Source organism: Arachis ipaensis, chromosome B7 (assembly GCF_059453495.1).
Source record: "Arachis ipaensis isolate K30076 ecotype BB chromosome B7, ASM5945349v1, whole genome shotgun sequence".
NCBI lineage: Eukaryota > Viridiplantae > Streptophyta > Magnoliopsida > Fabales > Fabaceae > Arachis > Arachis ipaensis.
The window spans coordinates 125,820,294-125,841,619 of NC_142442.1; the positions used below are offsets into that span (position 1 = coordinate 125,820,294).

Below are 21,326 nucleotides of genomic sequence, written 5' to 3' on the forward strand. Positions count from 1 at the left end.
TCCCAAGTGATGAATCTGTCCATCCAGAAATGTCTCATCAGGATGGAGGAGACATTTCAGTTTTGTCTCCTGAACAAGCCAGAGAATCCAGAACTGAGCTGTCCACTAAAACTCGTCAAGACAGAAACATTACTCAAAGGCCACGAGAATGGAAATTCTTGAAGGATTACCCACATGAATTCATCATTGGTGATCCCTCACAAGGCATAACCACAAGATCCTCAAGTAAGAAGCAAACCGAGTCAAGCAATATTGTCTTCTTGTCCCAATTGGAACCTCTCAATATGAAGCAAGCTCTTGAAGACCTCTCATGGGTCAAAGCCATGAAAGAAGAGCTAGCACAATTTGAAAAGAATGAGGTTTGGACACTTGTACCAAATCCAAATGGTAAAAAGGTAATCGGTACAAAATGAATTTTCAAAAATAAATTGGGTGAGGATGGTAGTGTTGTTCATAACAAGGATAGATTAGTGGCCCAAGGTTACAATCAAGAGGAAGGTATTGATTTTGATGAGTCATTTTCTCCGGTAGCAAGAATGGAAGCAATTAGGTTGCTTCTTGCCTATGCTGCCCACAAGGATTTTAAAATGTTTCAAATGGATGTCAAATGTGCTTTTCTTAATGGTTTTATAGATAGGAAAGTATTTGTGGCTCAACCCCCCGGTTTTGAAAGCAAAGAGTTTCCAAATCATGTTTTTAAACTCTCTAAGGCTCTTTATGGTCTTAGGCAAGCTCCAAGAGCTTGGTATGAAAGGCTTAGTACCTTCTTGTTGGAAAATAAATTTCAAAGGGGTACCACCGATACTACTTTGTTTATAAAAGAATCTAATAATGACATCTTGCTTGTTCAAGTTTATATGGATGTCATTGTGTTTGGTTCGGCCAATGAAGCCTTGTGTAAAAAGTTTGGAAAACTTATGACTAGTGAGTTTGAAATGAGTTTAATGGGTGAATTAACCTTCTTTTTTGGTCTTCAAATTAAACAAACTCCTAGTGGTATTTTTATTCACCAAGGTAAATATGCCAAAGAGTTAATCAATAAAATTTGGCCTTGAAAATTTCAAACCAATGGGAACTCCTATGCATCCAAACACTAAACTTGACAAGGATGAAAATGGGAAAGATGTGGATGAAACAAAGTATAGAGAAATGATACGATCCCTCATGTATCTTACATCTTCTATGCCGGATATTGTTCAAAGTGTGGGTGTGTTCTCAAGGTTTCAATCTCACCCAAAAGAATCCCATCTTTCGGCCGTTAAAAGAATCATTAGATACATTAAAGGCACATGCGATTTTGGCTTGTGGTATCCTAAATCTAATGAATTCTGTGCAGTGGGGTTTTGTGATGCAGATTATGTGGAAGACCGAGTGGATAGAAAAAGCACTTCTGGAATGTGTTGCTTCCTTGGAAGCTCACTAAACATGTGGTCAAGCAAGAAGCAAGCCACGATTGCTCTGTCCACAGCTGAAGCTGAATATATATCAGCCGCTGTATGTTGCTCTCAATTAATTTAGTTAAAAACTCAATTAGAGGATTACAAATTGAAAATCAATAGCATACCTTTGTTTTGTGATAATATGAGTGCTATAAACATTTCTAAAAATTCTATGCTACACTCTAGAACTAAGCACATTGAAGTAAGATATCATTTTATTAAGGAACATGTGCAAAAAGGTACCATTGATATCCAATTTGTGAAATCCGAAGAGCAACTGGCTGACATCTTCACTAAACTTCTGTGTGAAGATAGGTCTTGTTCATTAAGGAATAGTTTGGGAATGATGGATTTGAGTTTTGTTGAAAAAATATGATTTGCATGCTTCTGTTTATTTTTGTCTCGTAGGCAGCAGGGAGACAAATCTGGGCACATGATGAACAAGCCATTAAACAGGGGAGACTGAACTTTGGTACCTTGGACTCAAGCCCAATCAACCTCCTTTGAAGCCCATTCCATGATACTGGCTCATTAATTTTTTTCATCATTCTTTTAATAAAATTATTTTTAATTTATTTCCTTTTAAATCATATCTTCAAAAAGGGAGTTCATATCAAATCAAATCTTTTTCCTTATTCTCTCCCATGTTTCAAGGAAAAAACTTTTCAGTTACTTTTTTTATTTTTAATTTTCCTTATTAAAACTGTTTTTCATTAATTGTTGGGGCTTTAATTGACATTCTCTCCACTAAGCATTTATTCTGGCCTAACCTCTCTCTACCTTCCATCCTCTTCGGCCTCTCTTCAACTTCTCCTTCTCCACTCAACTTCCTTCATCATGAGAAAGAAGTTTGCAACTTGCAGAAATGGCCGAACCTCCATAACCCAAAATCTTCCATCTTCCAAAGGTCCTCAGTCACACACAAACATTTATATTCACTCACACTCGTCCTCTCACTCAACCGAATCCATGGCACGTAAGGGAACCCATGCAAGGGCGACATCAAGGCAGGAAGTTGCTTTATCCAAGAGAAACACTAAGGGAAAGGAGCAAATTCCTGAAGAGGAAGAAGAATCACCACTCCCATCACAACAACTGTCTCTACCTCGACGTTCCACTCCTCATCCCTCAAGTCGTTCTCATTGTTCAAAAGGGCCAGTTCTTCGTGATACCAGAAAACCCTCAAACTTGGACTCTTTGGATTTCAAAAACAAATATGGTAAAAGTCACTCCCACTTTGATCCTGCCCGTTTCATATCTTGCGCTGCCTTTGAATTTCACTCTCAAGTTTTGGTGAATCGCCACCGTTGTGCTTCTTATGTTGTAAATCCAAAAAATCTTTGCGAAAAAGGAATTAATTTTACTGCATTTTTTGATGATCTCAAATGGGCTCCTCTCTTCAAAATTCGGAAACCAGTCTATCCGATCCTGGTTCGAGAATTTTATGCTAACATGATGTTCCATCATGGTGCTTCATATGTTAAAAAGGTTTACCTCACTTTGAACCGTGACACTGTAAGCGCTACTTTGGGGTACCAAGACGAAGGAGCCATGGCTTACATGTCTGGTAAATGGGAAAATCAGGTAGGGATTTCCCTCCAAGTGGCTCTTACTCAGGTTTGCAAAAAATTTTCTACACTTGAAGGCACTAATCTCACCCACAAAGCCCTCGGCCCTGTGAGAGCTTTGCTTCACCGTATCATAAATCATGTTCTGATGCCTCAAAGTGGTTCTTATCAAAGATTTATGGTTTGTGACACTCTTGTGCTTTCCCCTCAAGGATCGAAGATCCACTTGATTGGTTCGAAATGAGTTCGGGCTCACATCAATGAGTACATGTTTCATGCAAGGATATATGCGAATGAGTAATAAAACTGAGAATATTCAAATTATTTCCAAGAAAGAATTGGGAATAAAGAACTTCAATGCAACTGACAAAAGAAGAGACAGATTGGATCACAAGGATTTTATTGGTACTCCCACTCATATAAAACCTCACATGGCCATGAAGATAACTATGCTTCTGCAGCGTTACTTAGATTTGCTTGCCTTTAAGAATTTGATCATCCGCCCATGTTAACCAAAAATCTTCTTAAGTTCTGCCAATTCTAATGGCCATACTCTACGCGGCACTATAAAATTTAATCCTAGATGTGACACTAAGTTTGACATTTTTAGTTTTAAATCCCCATCTCCATTACAAACTATGGATAAATGCGGTGTTCCAATATCATACAATGTAATTAGAATTTGGTTACCCATTTCACAATTACCTCATATTAGAGATTCTCAACCTTGTTGCTAAGACCGATTCGCATCCTGGTCCTTCCTGTTGGGACAATGTCTAGAGACATGCCTATGCAATCCGCAGTGATAGCATAATCCTAGCCCAGCCATGCACGACATTTTTGGATGGTATCTTTTGCATCTCAGACATCTCAAGTCCTCTTGCTGAGTCCCTACCTGCTTTCCCTTACCATGTCCTTTGTGATGGTCACCCTTTTGATAGTCGTTGCGGTCTTGTGAGTATTGTCGTGCATTACCACTCCTCTTAAAGCTTTAGCCCCTTGGTGCAAAATCTCTATCTTGACAATTCCTATAGAACTCACCACAGTCATTCTTCTCCACAGCAGCCTTCCTTAAGCACTCTTCCACAACTCTACTATTATTCACCAACTCAGAGAAGATTCGGACCTCCAAAGGCCCCACAGCAGTCAAAATTTCACTCCGAAGTCCACCCTCGTACTTAATACACTTCCACTCCTCATACCTCTCTAGAGCACCTTGACAAACCATCGAGAATCGACATAACTTCTCAAACTTACTAGTGTATTCTGCCACCATCATAGAACCTTGCTTCAGCTGTAGCAGCTCCAACTCCTTCGCCGCCTGATTAGCGGATAATTTATACGCTTTTTGGCATTGTTTTTACATAGTTTTTAGTATGCTTTAGTTACTTTTTATTATATTTTTATTAGTTTTTATGAAAAATTATATTTTTGGATTTTACTATGAGTTTGTGTATTTTTCTGTAATTTCAAGTATTTTCTGGCTGAAATTGAGGAACCTGAGCAAAAGTCTGATTCAGAGGCTGAGAAAGGACTGCATATGCTGTTGGATTCTGACCCTCCTGCACTCGAAGTGAATTTTCTGGAGATAAATAAGCCCAATTGGCATGCTCTAAATTGCGTTGGAAAGTAAACATCTTGGGCTTTTCATCAATGTATAATAGTCCATACTTTTCCCGAGATTTGATGGCCCAAATTGGCGTTTAAATGCCAGCCAGAGACCCTTTTCTGGCGTAAAACGCCAGAACTGGCACCAGAACTGGAGTTAAACGCCCAAACTGGCATCCAAGCTGGCGTTTAACTCTAGAAAAGGCTTATGCATGTATAAAGCTCAATGCTCAGCCCAAGCACACACCAAGTGGGCCCCGGAAGTGGATTTCTGCACTATCTGCACTTAGTTACTTATTTTCTATATTCCTTAGTAACTAGTTTATTATACTGGTCTTTCCTATTGTATTCGGATACCTTTTATCATCTTATCACTTGGAGACCTGATCATTTTAAGGAGGCTGGCCATTTGGCCATGCCTAGACCTTTTTCTCTTGTGTATTTTCTACGGTGGAGTTTCTACACCTCATAGATTAAGGTACGAAACTCTGCTGTTCTTCATGAATTAATGCAAGTACTATTGTTTTTCTTTCAATTCATGCTTACTTATTCTCCAAGATATACTCTCGTACTTTATTTAGTTAAGTCAGAATGAAGGGGTGACCCATGACAATCACCCACTCTCTTCGTTACTTGTTTAGCCAAGATCCGCGTGCCTGACAACCACAAGCGGTCTACATGATGTTCAACATAGTCATTGGACGATAGCCGGAGTATAATCTCTTGGGTCTCTAATCCACGGACCGAGTCCATGAGATTAGAACCTTCGTGGTAGAGGCTAGAACCAATTGGCAGCATTCCTGAGATTCGGAAAGTCTAAACCTTCTCTGTGGTATTCCGAGTAGGATCTGGGAAGGGATGACTGTGACGAGCTTCAAACTCACGAATGTTGGGCGCAGTGACAGTGTTCCAAAGGATAGAGAGATCCTATTCCGACATAAGTGAGAACCGACAGATGATTAGCCGTGCAGTAGCTGTGCCTGGTATTTTTCATCCAAGACGAGAAATCTGACAGTTGAGTAGCCGTGCAGAAATCGTACTTGAACCATTTTCACTGAGAGGATCATACAGCTTGCCATGGAAGGGAGCACACATGATTGGATGAAGACAATAGGAAAGCAGAGGTTCAGAAGCAACAAAGCATATTCAAACGCTTATCTGAAATTCTCACCAATGAATTACATAAGTATCTTTATTTTAATTTACGTTTTATTTTATCTTTCAATTATCAAAACTCATAACCAATTGAATCCGCTTGACTAAGATTTACAGGATGACCATAGCTTGCTTCAAGCTGACAATCTCTGTGGGATCGACCCTTACTCGCGTAAGGTTTTATTACTTGGACGACCCAGTGCACTTGCTGGTTAGTTGTACCAGAGTTGTGAAAAGTGTGATCACAATTTCGTGCACCAAGTTTTTGGCGCCGTTGCCGGGGATTGTTCGAGTTTGGACAACTGACGGTTCATCTTGTTGCTTAGATTGGGTAATTTTATTTTATGTTTAAACTTTTTATTTTTATTTTCGAAAAAAAAATTTAGTTTGCAAAAAATTCAAAATATTTTTAAGAATGAATTCTAGAGCTTCATGAGATATGTTGAAGCCTGGCTGGCTGTTAAGCCATGTCTAATCTTTTGGACTAAGGTTTCCACTTTCCATTGTAGAAAGGACATGTCTGTATTTGTTATGCTAAAGCTTGGATGGCCATTTGGCCATGTCTAATTCTTTTGGACCGAGCTTTAGGCTAACATTGCATGAATCCTGGAATTCTTATTAAAAATTTTGTATTTCTTTATTTTATTTTTCCAAAATAATTTCGAAAAAAATTGCAAAAAAAAAAATTTAATAAAATCATAAAACCAAAAAAATTTTTTTGTTTCTTGTTTGAGTCTAGTGTCAAATTTTAAGTTTGGTGTCAACTGCATGTTTTTAATTTTTCATAGATTTTTGAAAATTCATCATGTGTTCTTTCTTGATCTTCAAGTTTTTCTTGATGATTTTCTTTGTTTAATCTTGTGATTTTCTTGTTTTATGTTTTTTGTTATTTTTCATATGCATTTTCGAATTATTGGTGTCTAAAGTTTAAAAATTTCTAAGTTTGGTGTCTTGCATGTCTTTCTTTTCTTAAAAATTTTCAAAAATATGTTCTTGATGTTCATCATGATCTTCAAAGTGTTCTTGGTGTTCATCTTGACATTCAAAGTGTTCTTGCATGCATTATTTGTTTTGATCTTAAATTTTTATGTTTTGTTTCATTTTGTTGTTTTTCTCTCTCCTCATTAAAAATTCAAAAGTAAAAAAAAAAAAGAAATTATCTTTCCCTTATTCTTCTCATAATTTTCGAAATTTTGAGTTGACTTGGCCAAAAAATTTTTAAAATTTAGTTGTTTCTTGTTAGTCAAGTCAAAATGTCAATTTAAAAACTTTATCTTTTCAAATCTTTTTCAAAAATCAAATCTTTTTCATTTTTCTTCTTAATATTTTCGAATTTCTTATAAATTTTCAAAATATTTTTCCTATTTTTTTATTTCATATTTTCAAAAACTTTACTAACAATTAATGTTTTGATTCAAAAATTTCAAGTTTGTTACTTTCTTGTTAAGAAAGGTTCAATCTTAAAGTTCTAGAATCATATCTTTTGGTTTCTTGTTAGTCAAGTCATCAAGTTTAATTTTAAAAAAATAAATCTTTTTAATTTCTTTTTCAAAATAAATTTCAATCATATCTTTTTAAAATTTTAATTTCAAAATCTTTTTCTAACTTCTTATCTTTCTAAAATTTATTTTCAAATCGTTTTCAACTAATTACTTGACTTGTTTGTTTTAATTTTAAAAAGTTTACTATTTCTTATCTTTTTCAAAATCACCTAACTATTTTAATAAGTTTACTTTTCTCTCTCATTAATTTCGAAAACTAACTAACAAATTTTTTAAAAATCTTTTTAACTAATTAATTATTTAGTTTTCAATTTGCTTTTATTTCTTTTCTTGAAATTCGAATTCTAACTTATAATTAAAATAAAAACAAAAATATTATTCTTTTCTTTTAAGTAATATTCGAATACTCTCTCTCTCTCTCATCTCTTTCTATTTATTTTATTTATTTACTAACAATTCTCTTATACTCCTCTAATAATTCGAACCCTCTCTCTCTCTCTCTCTCTCTCTCTATGTTCGAATTTCTTCTTCTTCTTCCTTCTTCATTCTATTCTTCTACTCTTATACTCACATAAAGGAATCTCTATACTGTGACATAGAGGATTCCACTATTCTCTTTGTTCTCTTCTTTTTCATATGAGCAGGAACAAGGATAAGGACATTCTTGTTGAAGCTGATCCTGAACCTGAAAGGACTCTGAAGAGGAAGCTAAGAAAAGCTAAAGCACAACACTCCGGAGAGGACCTTGCAGAAAATTTCGAAAAAGAAGTAGACATGGCAGCCGAACCCAACAACAATGGTGGAGATGCAAGGAAGATGCTTGGTGACTTTACTGCACCAACTTCTGATTTCTATGGTAGAAGCATCTCAATTCCTGCAATTGGAGCAAACAACTTTGAGCTTAAGCTTCAATTAGTTTCTCTAGTGCAGCAGAATTGCAAGTTTTATGGACTTCCATTGGAAGATCCTCATCAGTTCTTAGCTGAATTCTTGCAAATCTGTGACACTGTTAAGACCAATGGGGTTAATCTCGAGGTCTACAGACTTATGCTTTTCCCCTTTGCTGTAAGAGACAGAGCTAGGATATGGTTGGACTCACAACCTAAAGAAAGCCTGAACTCTTGGAAAAAGTTGGTCAATGCTTTCTTGGCCAAATTCTTTCCACCTCAAAAGATGAGCAAGCTTAGAGTGGAAGTCCAAACCTTCAGACAGAAGGAAGGTGAATCCCTCTATGAAGCTTGGGAAAGATACAAGCAATTGATCAGAATGTGTCCTTCTGACAAGCTTTCAGAATGGAGCATCTTATGTATATTCTATGATGGTCTATTTGAATTGTCCAAGATGTCATTGGACCACTCTGCTGGTGGATCTCTTAACCTGCAAAAAACACCTGCAGAAGCCCAGGAACTCATTAAAATGGTTGCAAATAACCAGTTCATGTATACTTCTGAAAGAAATCTTGTGAATAATGGGATGACTCAGAAGAAAGGAGTTCTTGAGATTGATACTCTGAATGCCATATTGGCTCAGAACAAAATATTGACTCAGCAAGTCATTATGATTTCTCAGAATATGAATGGAATGCAAGCTGCATCCGGCAGTACTAAAGAAGCTTCCTCTGAAGGAGAAGCTTATGACCCTGAGAATCCTGGAATGGAAGAAGTGAATTACATGGGAGAATCCTATGAAAATAGTCTAATGTGAGTTGGATCACTTAGCCATGCTTCATAATTGAAAAAACGAGCACCATGGAAATACATGCCATTAAGCCAAAGAAAGATGATGGAGAGTTGGCCAAAATGGGCACTAAATACTTTTTGGGAAATCTCCTCTAATATTTAACTATATATAGAGGGGGAAAATTTTCTAATAAATGTCTAGTTCTATATAAAAATCAAAACAAGATATACTGATTTCCAATTGATCAATCAATCCTATGAAATATTAAAATAAGAAAACCTCGTGATTCAATTATTCATTAAACATATGTATATACGGTATATTTTTTTATTGGTATTGGTACTTACAATCCTTCATGGAGGAATCATCCTAATTTCTCATGGAAGGATCAGCAAAAGCCTAATCAAGGCTTCAATAATAATAACGGTGGGAGAAATAGGTTTGGCAATAGCAAGCCTTTTCCATCATCTTCTCAGGAACAGATAGAGAATTCTGGGCAGAGCCTCTCTGACTTAGCAACCATAGTCTTTGATCTATCTAAGACCACTCTCAGTTTTATGACTGAAACAAGACCCTCCATCAGAAATTTGGAGGCACAAGTGGGTCAGCTGAGTAAAAGAGTTACTGAAACTCCTCCTAGTACTCTCCCAAGCAATACAGAAGAGAATCCCAAAAGAGAGTGCAAGGCCATAACTATGGCCGAACCTAGAGAGAGTAAAAAGGCAGTGATTTCCAATGAAGAAGACCTTGCTGGACGTCCACTGACCAATAAGGAGTTCCCTATTGAGGAACCAAATGAATCTGAGGCTCATATAGAGACCATAGAGATTCCATGGAACTTAATGCTACAGTTCATGAGCTCTGATGAAGATTCTTCCTCTGATGAGGATGAAGATATTGTTGAAGAGCAAATAGCTCGGTATCTAGGAGCAATCATGAAATTGAATGCCTTGGTTCAACAGAAGTTACCTCAGAAGAAACCGGATCCCGGAAAGTTCTTAATACCTTGTACCATAGGCACCATGACCTTTGAGAAGGCTCTGTGTGACCTGGGGTCAGGAATAAACCTCATGCCACTCTCTATAATGGAGAAACTAGGGATCTTTGAGGTACAAGCTGCAAGAATCTCACTAGAGATGACAGATAAATCAATGAAACAGGCTTATGAACTTGTAGAGGATGTCTTAGTGAAGGTTGAAGGCCTTTACATCCTTGCTAACTTCATAATCCTAGACACTAGAAAGGATGAGGATGAATCCATTATCCTTGGAAGACCCTTCCTGGCCACAGCAAAGGCTGTGATTGATGTAGACAGAGGAGAGTTAGTCCTTCAATTGAATGAGGACTACCTTGTGTTTAAGGCTCAAGGATCTTCTTCTGTAAACATGGAGAAGAAGCATGAAAAGCTTCATCCAATTCTCTCCATACAGAGTCAAACAGAGCCCCCACACTCAACTTCTAAGTTTGGTGTTGGGAGGCCACCATTAAGCTCTGAGTCTCTATGAAGCTCTCTAAGAGCTCACTGTCAAGCTATTGACATTAAAGAAGCGCTTATTGGGAGGCAACCCAATGTTATTTAATTATATTTATTTTTTTATAGACATTTGTTTTCCTTTTCCATTGCCATGTTATGTTTTCTTTAGGTTGATGATCATGTGGAGTCACAAAAATAACTGCAGAATTAAAGCGGAATAAAAAACAACGTCAAAAATAGCACACCCTGGAGGACAGGCTTACTGGCGTTTAAACGCTAGTAAGGATAGCAGAATGGGCATTTAATGCCCATGCAGGCAGCATTCTGGGCGTTCAGAAAAACACCCAGTAAAGAAGGATTCCTGGCGTTTAACGCCAGCCAGGGTATATGGCTGGGCATTAAACGCCCAAAGAGGCAGTCAAGTGGGCGTTAAACGCCAAAATGGATAGCATTTTGGGCGTTTAACGCCAGGATTACACAAGGGAGTAATAAGTTTTCAAAATTAATTGCATCATTATTCTTCTACTCCCTTCTATCTTATTTTGCTTAAGGACGAGCAAACCTTTTAAGTTTGGTGTAGAAAAAGCTCTGCTTTTTATTTTTCCATAACCATTAATGGCACCTAAGGCCGAAGAAACCTCTAGAAAGAGGAAAGGGAAGGCAGTTGCTTCCAACTCCGAGTCATGGGAGATGGAGAAAGTCATCTCAAAAGCCCATCACTAGAAAGAGGATGGAGTAAACAAGAGAGCCCACTCATGGACCTCAACAAAAGCACTCCATTATCCTCCATGAAATCAGAGAGGACCAAAGAGCCATGAGAGAGGAGCAACAAAGGCAAAGAAGAGATATTGAGGAGCTCAAACACTCCATAGGATCTTCAAGAGGAAGAACTAGCCGCCCTCACTAAGGTGGACCCGTTTTTTAATCTCCTTGTTTATTTTCTTTTTCGTTTTCAGTTTTTATGCTTTATGTTTTGACTATGTTTGTGTCTTCGTTACATGATCATTAGTGTTTAGTGTCTATGTCTTAAAGCTATGAATGTTCCATGAATCTTTCACCTTTCTTAAATGAAAAATATTTTCTGAAAAAGAAAAAGAAGTACATGAGTTTCGAATTCTATCTTGAAAATAGTTTAATTATTTTGATGTGGTAGCAATACTTTTTATTTTCTGAATGAATGCTTGAACAGTACATATTTTTGATAGTGAATTTTGTGAATGTTAAAATTATTGGCTCTTGAAAGAATAATGAAAAAAGAGAAATGTTATTGATAATCTGAAAAATCATAAAATTGATTCTTGAAGCAAGAAAAAGCAGTGAAAACCCCAAAGCTTGCGGAAAAAAATGGCGAAAAATAAAAAAAAAAGAAAGAAAAAGAAAAAGCAAGCAGAAAAAGACAATAACCCTTTAAACCAAAAGGCAAGGGTAAAAAGGATCCAAGGCTTTGAGCATGAATGGATAGGAGGGCCCAAAGGAATAAAATCCTGGCCTAAGTGGCTAAATCAGGCTGTCCCTAACCATGTGCTTATGGCGTGAAGGTGTCAAGTGAAAAGCTTGAGATTGAGCGGTTAAAGTCGTGGTCCAAAGTAAAAAGAGTGTGCTTAAGAACTCTGGGCACCTCTAACTGGGGACTCTAGCAAAGCTGAGTCACAATCTGAAAAGGTTCACCCAGTTTTGTATCTGTGGTATTTATGTATCCGGTGGTAATACTGGAAAACAAAATGCTTAGGGCCACGGCCAAGACTCATAAAGTAGTTGTGTTCAAGAATCAACATACTAACCTAGGAGAATCAATAACACTATCTGAATTCTGAGTTCCTATGGATGCCAATCATTCTGAACTTCAAAGGATAAAGTGAGATGCCAAAACTGTTTAGAAGCAAAAAGCTATTAGTCCCGCTCATCTAATTGGAACTAAGCTTCATTGATATTTTGAAATTTATTGTATTCTCTCTTCTTTTTATCCTATTTTGTTTTTAGTTGCTTGGGGACAATCAATAATTTAAGTTTGGTGTTGTGATGAGCGGTTAATTTATACGCGTTTTGGCATTATTTTTACATAGTTTTTAGTATGTTTTAGTTACTTTTTATTATATTTTTATTAGTTTTTATGCAAAAATCATATTTCTAGACTTTACTATGAGTTTGTGTATTTTTCTGTAATTTTAGGTATTTTCTGGCTGAAATTGAGGGACCTGAGCAAAAGTCTGATTCAGAGGCTAAGAAAGGACTGCAGATGTTGTTGGATTCTGACCCTCGTGCACTCGAAGTAGATTTTCTGGAGCTACAGAAGCCCAATTGGAGCGCTCTCAATTGCGTTGGAAAGTAGACATATTGGGCTTTCCAGTAATGTATAATAGTCTATACTTTGCTTGAGATTTGATGGCCCAAATTGGCGTTTAAACGCCAGCCAGAGACTCTTTTCTGGCGTAAAACGCCGGAACTGGCACCAGAACTGGAGTTAAACGCCCAAAATGGCATCCAAGCTGGCGTTTAACTCTAGAAAATGCCTATGCACGTGTAAAGCTCAATGCTCAGCCCAAGCACACACCAAGTGGGCCCCGAAAGTGGATTTCTGCACTATTTGCACTTAGTTACTTATTTTCTGTAATCCTTAGTAACTAGCTTATTATAAATACTGGTCTTTCCTATTGTATTCAGATACCTTTTATCATCTTATCACTTGGAGACCTGATCATTTTAAGGAGGCTGGCCATTCGGCCATGCCTAGAACTTTTTCTCTTATGTATTTTCTACGGTGGAGTTTCTACACCTCATAGATTAAGGTGCGGAGCTCTGCTATTCTTCATGAATTAATGCAAGTACTATTATTTTCTTTCAAATCACTCTTACTTCTTCTCCAAGATATACTCTCGTACTTAATTCAGTTAAGTCAGAATGAAGGGGTGACCCGTGACAATCACCCATTATCTTCGTTACTTGCTTAGCCAAGATCCGCGTGCCTGACAACCACAAGCGGTCTATATGATGTTCAACGTAGTCATTGGACGACAGCCGGAGTATAATCTCTTGGGTCTCTAATCCACAGACCGAGTCCGTGAGATTAGAACCTTTGTGGTAGAGGCTAGAACCAATTGGCAACATTCCTAAGATCCGGAAAGTCTAAACCTTGTCTATGGTATTCCGAGTAGAATTTGGGAAGGGATGACTATGACGAGCTTCAAACTAATGAATGTTGGGCTCAGTGATAGTGTGCAAAAGGATAGACTGATCCTATTCTGACACAAGTGAGAATCGACAGATGATTAACCGTGCGGTAGCTATGCCTGGTATTTTTCATCCGAGACGAGAAATCAGATAGTTGATTAGCCATGCAGAAACCGTACTTGGACCATTTTCACTGAGAGGATCATACAGCTTGCCATGGAAGGGAGCACACATGATTGGATGAAGACAATAGGAAAGCAGAGGTTCAGAAGCAACAAAGCATCTTCAAACTCTTATCTGAAATTCCCACCAATGAATTACATAAGTATCTTTATTTTAATTTACGTTTTATTTTATCTTTCAATTATCAAAACTCCTAACCAATTGAATCCGCCTGACTAAGATTTACGGATGACCATAGATTTCTTTAAGCTGAGAATCTCTGTGGGATCGACCTATACTCGCGTAAGGTTTTATTACTTGGACGACCCAGTGCACTTGCTGGTTAGTTGTACCGGAGTTGTGAAAAGTGTGATCACAATTCTGTGCTCCACCTCCCTAACCGAGTTCAGAAAATACTTCTTATAGAACTTCACTCGAAAGGCATCCCAACTAACTGCAATATCACATTGTTGCAATAAACGACGAGCTCCTTGCCACCAGAACTGCGCTTCTCCTTGTAACTGGTAGGTCCCAAATTTCACCCACTGTTCTTCAAGTACCTGCTGTGCTTGCAAAGCTCTCTCCATTGCCTGAAACTAATTGTCAGCCTCAGTGGGGTTCATAGTTCCTCTGAAGGTTAGATGATGCACCTTCAGGAAGGATGACAATGTCATCGGCCCATTATCCCCGTTTCCTTCACTTACATTGTTAGCCTGATTTCCTAAGGCAGCAGCCGTGGCCTGCATAGCCGCAGCCATGTTCTCCAGGGCAGCCATGAAGTTTGCGGGGCTATTTGCATTTGTCTCGTGTTCCTCATTTTGATTCCTATCTCTAGCTCAACCGCAACCGCGTCCACGAGTCGCCATCTGGTCCTGTTCATACCAAACAAGTGATATCAAGGTGATCAGTCTCAATATCGCAAGTCTAGTGCTTCAAAGTTCTAAATGCAAACTCATGAACCTTATGCCATGTTTATCAGTTAGATATCCTGAATAGCACGTAAACATAACTTAGAGTATGCTCAGAAGCATAGTCAGTCTATTCCTCAGGCTCTAAAGGAACGAACTGCTCTGATACCATAATGCAACACCCTACCACACAGAGCTTTACACCTAGGTCATAAATCAATGGTGGTGAGGTATCACGACTTCAAAAAAAACAAAATACATACGTATATAATTGAAGGAATATGATATATTAGGAGCCCGTGAAGAAAAGACATAAGCAAAATCGCATCATACTCAGAAACTGGTAATATACGTAAGCGGAACGATAGAAGAGTATTTATATATATGATTGAAAGGTTATACATAACAACACTAGTCTTGACCTATGAAGATAAGGCCGACTAGTTAATATAATAGAACCCAAGAGTATAAATATAAACATAAATCCTGTTTCTCCAGAATCAACCTCTAAGAGGGATATACAAGTATAAAATACAGCATTGGAGAATATATATATAAAATATCTAGAAAAAAGTAAAATTCCCAACAGAAAATCTTCACTTCGCGGAGAGAAATCGGCATGCTCAACGAGTGCATCACATCCAGTACCTGTAAGATGGAAATTCCTGAAACGGGTGAGAACATCATCCCTTTCGGGATTCTCAGCAGGGGTAACAATTCCAAAGTAGAGACAATGTAAAGACTACACGAATCCTCTAGGAAATTGATGATCAGATTCTTGCCGGTAAAGAAATTCACAAATATAATCGCATTGTAAGTATAGTTCTAAACCAACAGAGAATTCTTTCGTACAAAAATTTGGTTGTCACAAGTAACAAAACCCAATAAAATTTGTAACCGAAGTATTTAAACCTCGGGTCATCTCTCAAGGAATTGTAGGGAAGTATGATTTATTATTGGTTATGGAAAAAGTATATTTTGTTTTGGGTTTTTTAAAATAAGGAACAAGTAATTTAAATGACAAGAAAAATAAATTAATAATTAGAAAATCTCTTGGCAAGGTATGAGAATTGGAAATCCTATCCTAGTTATCCTTATCAGGTGTGATGAGAATTGTATTTTGCTCCCACTTAGTTAACCCTTACTAAATAAAGGAAAGTCAAGTGAACTAATTAACTTGATTCCTCAAGTCCTAGTCAACTCCTATGGAAAGACTAGCTTTAGAGGGATCCCAATTTCCGATCAACTGCTGAGTTTGATAACTCAAGTGTCACCAATTACTCAACCAAAGCCAAAAGGGAAAAAATCTACTCGAATAAAAATGCCTTCAGATTGGAAGCAGCAGTAACATAAATAAAAGAAAGAAATTTTAAATCTGAAATACCTCAATATGTATTAATTAAGAAAATCAATCCTAACATGGAGTTCATAAACCAAATTGAAAAGATAAATAACAATTAAAGTAATAGAATAAATAAAAGTAGAAAATAAATTAAAGGAACATTGAACCTGTGATTGAAGAGAAATAGCCTAATTATAATAGAAATCCTAAATCCTAATCCTAATCCTAAATCCTAAGAGAGAGGAGAGAGCCTCTCTCTCTAAAAGCTACATCTAAACCTAAAATTATGAATTATGAAAGTTGTATTCTGAATGTTGTATGAATTGTTGTATGAATGAATGGATTCCCCCACTTTGTAGCCTCTAATCTGTGTTTTTTGGGCCAAAAATTAGGTTAAAAACAGCCCAGAAATCTCCAGTGATTTCTGGTACGTACAGGTCGCTGCAAAGTCATGCGGAAGCGTCGTCCACGCGTTAGCGTGGATTGGGTTTTCGCCAAGTCATGTGTCCACGTGATCCACGCGTTCGTGTCGCCTGACTTTGGGGAAGCTATGGCAAATTATATATCGTTGCGAAGCCCCTGACATTAGCTTTCCAACGCAACTAAAACTGCGTCATTTAAACATCTGTAGCTCAAGTTATGGTCAATTTAGTACCAAGAGGTCAGGCTGGACAGCTTAGCAATTTCTTCAACTTCTTGTATTCCTTCCACTTTTGCATGCTTCCTTTCCATTCTCCAAGCCATTCCTACCCTGTAATCTCTGAAAAAACTTAACACACACATCAAGGCATCGAATGGTAATAAGAGAGGATTAAAATTAGCAATTTAAAGGTCCAGGAAACATGTTTTTAATCATAGCACAAGATTAGGAAGGAAATTGTAAAACCATGCATTTTGTATGGCTAAGTGTATGAAAGATTGATAAAATCCACTCAATTGAGCACAAGATAAACCGTAAAATAGTGGTTTATCAGCAATCCTAACACTTCAACAAACAGAAATCCAAGCCTAGCAATATACTAAACCAGAAAAAAAATAGTAAGGTATGCCTAACCAACTAGCTGCACTCATGCACCATTAATTTTCCTTTGATATTTCTCTCTCCAATAAACCTCAAGTCCTTCTCAAACTATCTCTTATTAGTTCTCTCACCTTTCACTTATCATGTTTCTTTCAGTCTCAAGTTCTCCCTATTTCATCTCAGCCTCCATATATACAAGGTCTCATAATAGAACAGTCACAACAAACACGAGTAATGAAGTTCAAGCACAATCAGATTCAATTACAGCAATTATAACAGATAGCAGTTAAACAATAATGATCACATAGGCAAACCACATATATAATAAACAACCCAATCAATGTCTCATAGATGAAAATGATGCATGCCTGTCCTACTGGCCATGAGCTCATGCGTCGGTTATGTTGCCAGACCCGACTCGGATAAGCGAGATTAAACCACCATCCTTATCCATAGGTTCCATAAACAAGCGGGATTAAACCACCATCCTTGCTCGGAACACGCAAGCGGGACTAAACCACCGTCCTTGCCTCCACAGTAAGCAGGATTAAACCACAATCCTTATTAGGCACCGCAAACAAGCGGAATTACACCACCATCCTTGCTCGGGTTGCATTTCACAATTCAATTTGCAAGCGGGACTAAACCACCGTCCTTGCCCAAAACAAAACAATATGCAAGCGGGATCACACCACCGTCCTTGCTAAACAATTCATCAATACATAAGCAGGATAAAACCTCCGTCCTCACTGCAGGCAGGATAAAACCACCATCTCTGCACAACAGTTTATGCACTGAGTAAGCGGGATTATACCACCATCCTTGTATATGCACAATAACCACGACAAGTGGGATCAAGCCACCGTCCTTGCTAGGATAAAACTTTTTCAATAAACCAAGTCCCTGGGATATAGTGCCCGGCTTACTTTTAACCTCATCATAGTCACTCTAATCCTCAAGTTCTTTCAAGCACATAAACCCTTTTTAATAAGACATTTCTCAATCTCATTCATTTCTCAATTTATATTCACTTCTCATTCATCACCAACATAACACTCCACCATATTTATATACATTAACCCATCCACAGAATTTTCCAAGCCTAGGTCACCGGCTCTAAACTCATAACCAAAATACCCCTTTTTAATTCACTCATTGAGTTCTCCCTTGATTCAAAGTCTAAATATTAGAAAAAAAGTTTTAAACAAGTGTCACGGAAGTTTACAAGCTTGTCGGGAAGGTAAAACAAGTAAAAATAGAGTTTTTATTAAAAACAAAGTTTGTGCATACGCACAGGTTGTGTGCGTATGCACGCACTAGAAGGCTTTCCCGGCCTATGTGTACACATGACGTTGTGCGTATACATAACTTGAAACACCCGCTCTGTTCTATGCGTACGCACAGAGGTGTGCATGGGCACACATGACAGATTTTTCAAATTTTTTGCAACATCACAAAAAATCAAACTTTTGACCATAACTTCCAACATTAACTTTCTCTACAAAATTTCAAATTCAATAATCTTTATATCGTTTTAAAGCTCTCTTAATTATCTTTAATTTAAGATAAAGTTCACTCGATTCCAAACTTCGAGGGCCAAGTTATGGTCTGCCAAAGTTGGTTAAAAATCACTTTTTACCAAAATTCTTCATAACTCAATTGTTTACCATTTCTCAATCCAAATTCAAGTAAAAGTAATTTCAAAACCTTTTCTAAATATATTCATTATATATCCATCAATTCACTACACTTTCTAACCATTTTCACACTTAATCAAGTAATTCCAACTCATCCAACAACTCTAAACTCAATACAAACCACATCAATACTCTTCAAGTTCCATGAATTTGCATCAACATCAATATTACCATTCAAATTTTAAACAATCATCACTACTTCATATATCCAATCTTTCATGCAACTAATCACCTTGTCCTTAATCCATACCAACACTAACATACGACTCACCCATAATCATCCATAAATCCTCATCATCATTAACATACATCATATTCACTACATCTCATTCAACATACTATATTCTCATCATAATTCATACCCAAACTCAACACAATCAAATTCTCAATCATCAATCACAATTAAATTATCATCAATCATTTCATTCAATAATTCATACCGATTACCTTCACTTACCTCATAGGAGATTTTCTCACCTTATTACGGCCTCCGGCCCAATATCCAAATCAATTAACAATAAAATCAATAAATGTCATTCACTTTATAATGTCACAACAATTCGTAATCAATACACATATACATTAGCCATTCACTATCCACAACAACAACCAATTTCAATCCACACCTATCCTAGGGTCAACTAACCTAGGCATTCACATAACTTTATATAATGCCTACTCGAAACTCAAATCCGTACCTTGAATATCGGCGGTTCAAACTCTTGAAGCCTTGAAATTCCCAATCCAAGAGCTCTGCATCAAATAACCTGCCAAGGAAACTCCACCTCACGCCCACAATCAAATCCAACAAGCTCTAATTCATCTAAATTTATAATTTTAACAAATTTCAACCTAGGGTTTATAAAATTAGCAAATCAAAAGGAGATAAAGCTTTCTTACCTTAACCCACACAAAATTAGGGTGAAACTCACTTATAATCCATGCTAGAGTACCCCTAAATGACCAAAATCACAAAAATTCAACAACCCCAAAACCAAAAACGTGAATCTGTAAGGAACAGAAAACTGGACAAAAAACTGAGAGTTTCTTACCACAAAGTTTAGATATAATTGAAGAGGATGAGGAGAGCTACGCGTGGCCGTAAATGGCTCGTCAATCGGAGCTCCGGATCAAAAGTTATGGTGATTTGAATGTTGAAATAAATAGTAACAATGGTTGCTCCTCACTCTCCTCTCTTCGAGTCTGTGGCTCTCTCTCAATTATGGGAGATGAGTGGCTGAAATTCTATTAAGTGAGGGTTTATATATATGGGCTCGGGCCCACTTTAGTCTGGTTCACTTGGTTTAGTCTGTTGGCCCAATTTTGGGCTAAAACCTTTAAGATTAGAGTTTTAAATCATATTTTAAATATTTCTATCTTCCCAAATTATAAATTCTAATTTCTTAAACTTGTTCACTTATAATTAATTTTCTCAACTGCAGTACCGTATAGATCTCAGCCGGTACTGCCAGTCAAATTTTCAGTGCACGTTTTTATGCAGAGAATTATGTTTTCCGACTCAGAAAAATTCACTGAGTACAAATATCATAGTAAAATCCTTAAATTCTTTAGTCTTGATTTTTGACTCCATCAGGATGTGTTTTTAACTATTTTAACTTGATGATTAATTATCTAGTTAATCCTTTTATAATTTTCTCGGGTCTTACACTATGCCTTTCCAAAAACCAAGGATTCACATTCAAAATCCAGAAATCCTTTTTAAAGAGAACTTGGTTAATCACTCAAAATCAAAAACCTTTTTCCATTTATCTAAAATCTTAAAAGATTTCCTAGATAGTATAAATGACCAATCTGTCCCAAGCATAGGTTCAATTAAGTCTATGCTATAAGAGTTTGATTTTTCATACATTACTAGATCATAAACATAAAAGAAGTTACCTATGCAGTATAAATGATCATCCTATTCCAAGTATTGATTCATTAAGTCTATACTGAACTAGTCAGATAATTTATACAGAACTAGACCTCAAACATACCAGTCATGGCCTCAGACCCAAACAACTCAATCAGCATCCAAAACACCACAATCCAAACAATTTCAAACACAAACACAAGTAAAGATGTTCAAACACAATAAAAGCATTTACATCAAGTATGGCAAATTAGCAGTTAAACATAATTATTCACATAGGCAAACCAATTACAATATGCACACCCAAACAATGTCACATAGATGCAAATGATTAATGTCTGTCCTACTGGCTGTGATATTACATTGTCGGTTCAATTGCCAACCCGACACATTCCCATGGAAATGTTTCCTTTTAGTCACGAATAAAATGGGTACCCCAGAGATATCGTGCCCGGCACACGGTCCAAGGATATAGTGCCCGCTGTAAAACCCGGTTATTTAAAGAATAATTAACTCATAAATTAAAATTTATTCTAGAAAATTTAAAATATGATTTTCATGGTTTAATATGATAGAGAAAATTAAAATGAGAATTTTGACACTAATTTTAAAGAATTTGGCCCAAGATTGGGCCAAACGGGCCGAACCGATTGAATCGGGCCCAAAATGAGCCCAAGGCCCAACCTACTACACTTAGTTAAATGAGCCACAGCTCATTCTCTCCCTCAC

At 37.1% G+C, this 21,326-nt stretch overlaps 1 protein-coding gene and 1 non-coding gene across 2 annotated transcripts; both read right to left on the reverse strand.

Annotated features, from left to right (window-relative positions):
• Positions 1-3,998: 3,998 nt before the first annotated feature.
• LOC148554038 (uncharacterized) lies at positions 3,999-14,343 on the reverse strand. Its single transcript, XM_088494955.1, has 2 exons — positions 14,158-14,343; positions 3,999-4,328 (listed from the first exon to the last, which is right to left on the reverse strand). The coding sequence occupies exons 1-2, from the start codon at positions 14,341-14,343 to the stop codon at positions 3,999-4,001; spliced, it is 516 nt and encodes a 171-aa protein (XP_088351081.1).
• Positions 8,452-8,559, reverse strand: LOC148554039 (small nucleolar RNA R71). The gene has a single exon (XR_015893421.1). It is a non-coding gene; the product is annotated as a small nucleolar RNA R71 (small nucleolar RNA).
• Positions 14,344-21,326: the final 6,983 nt, after the last annotated feature.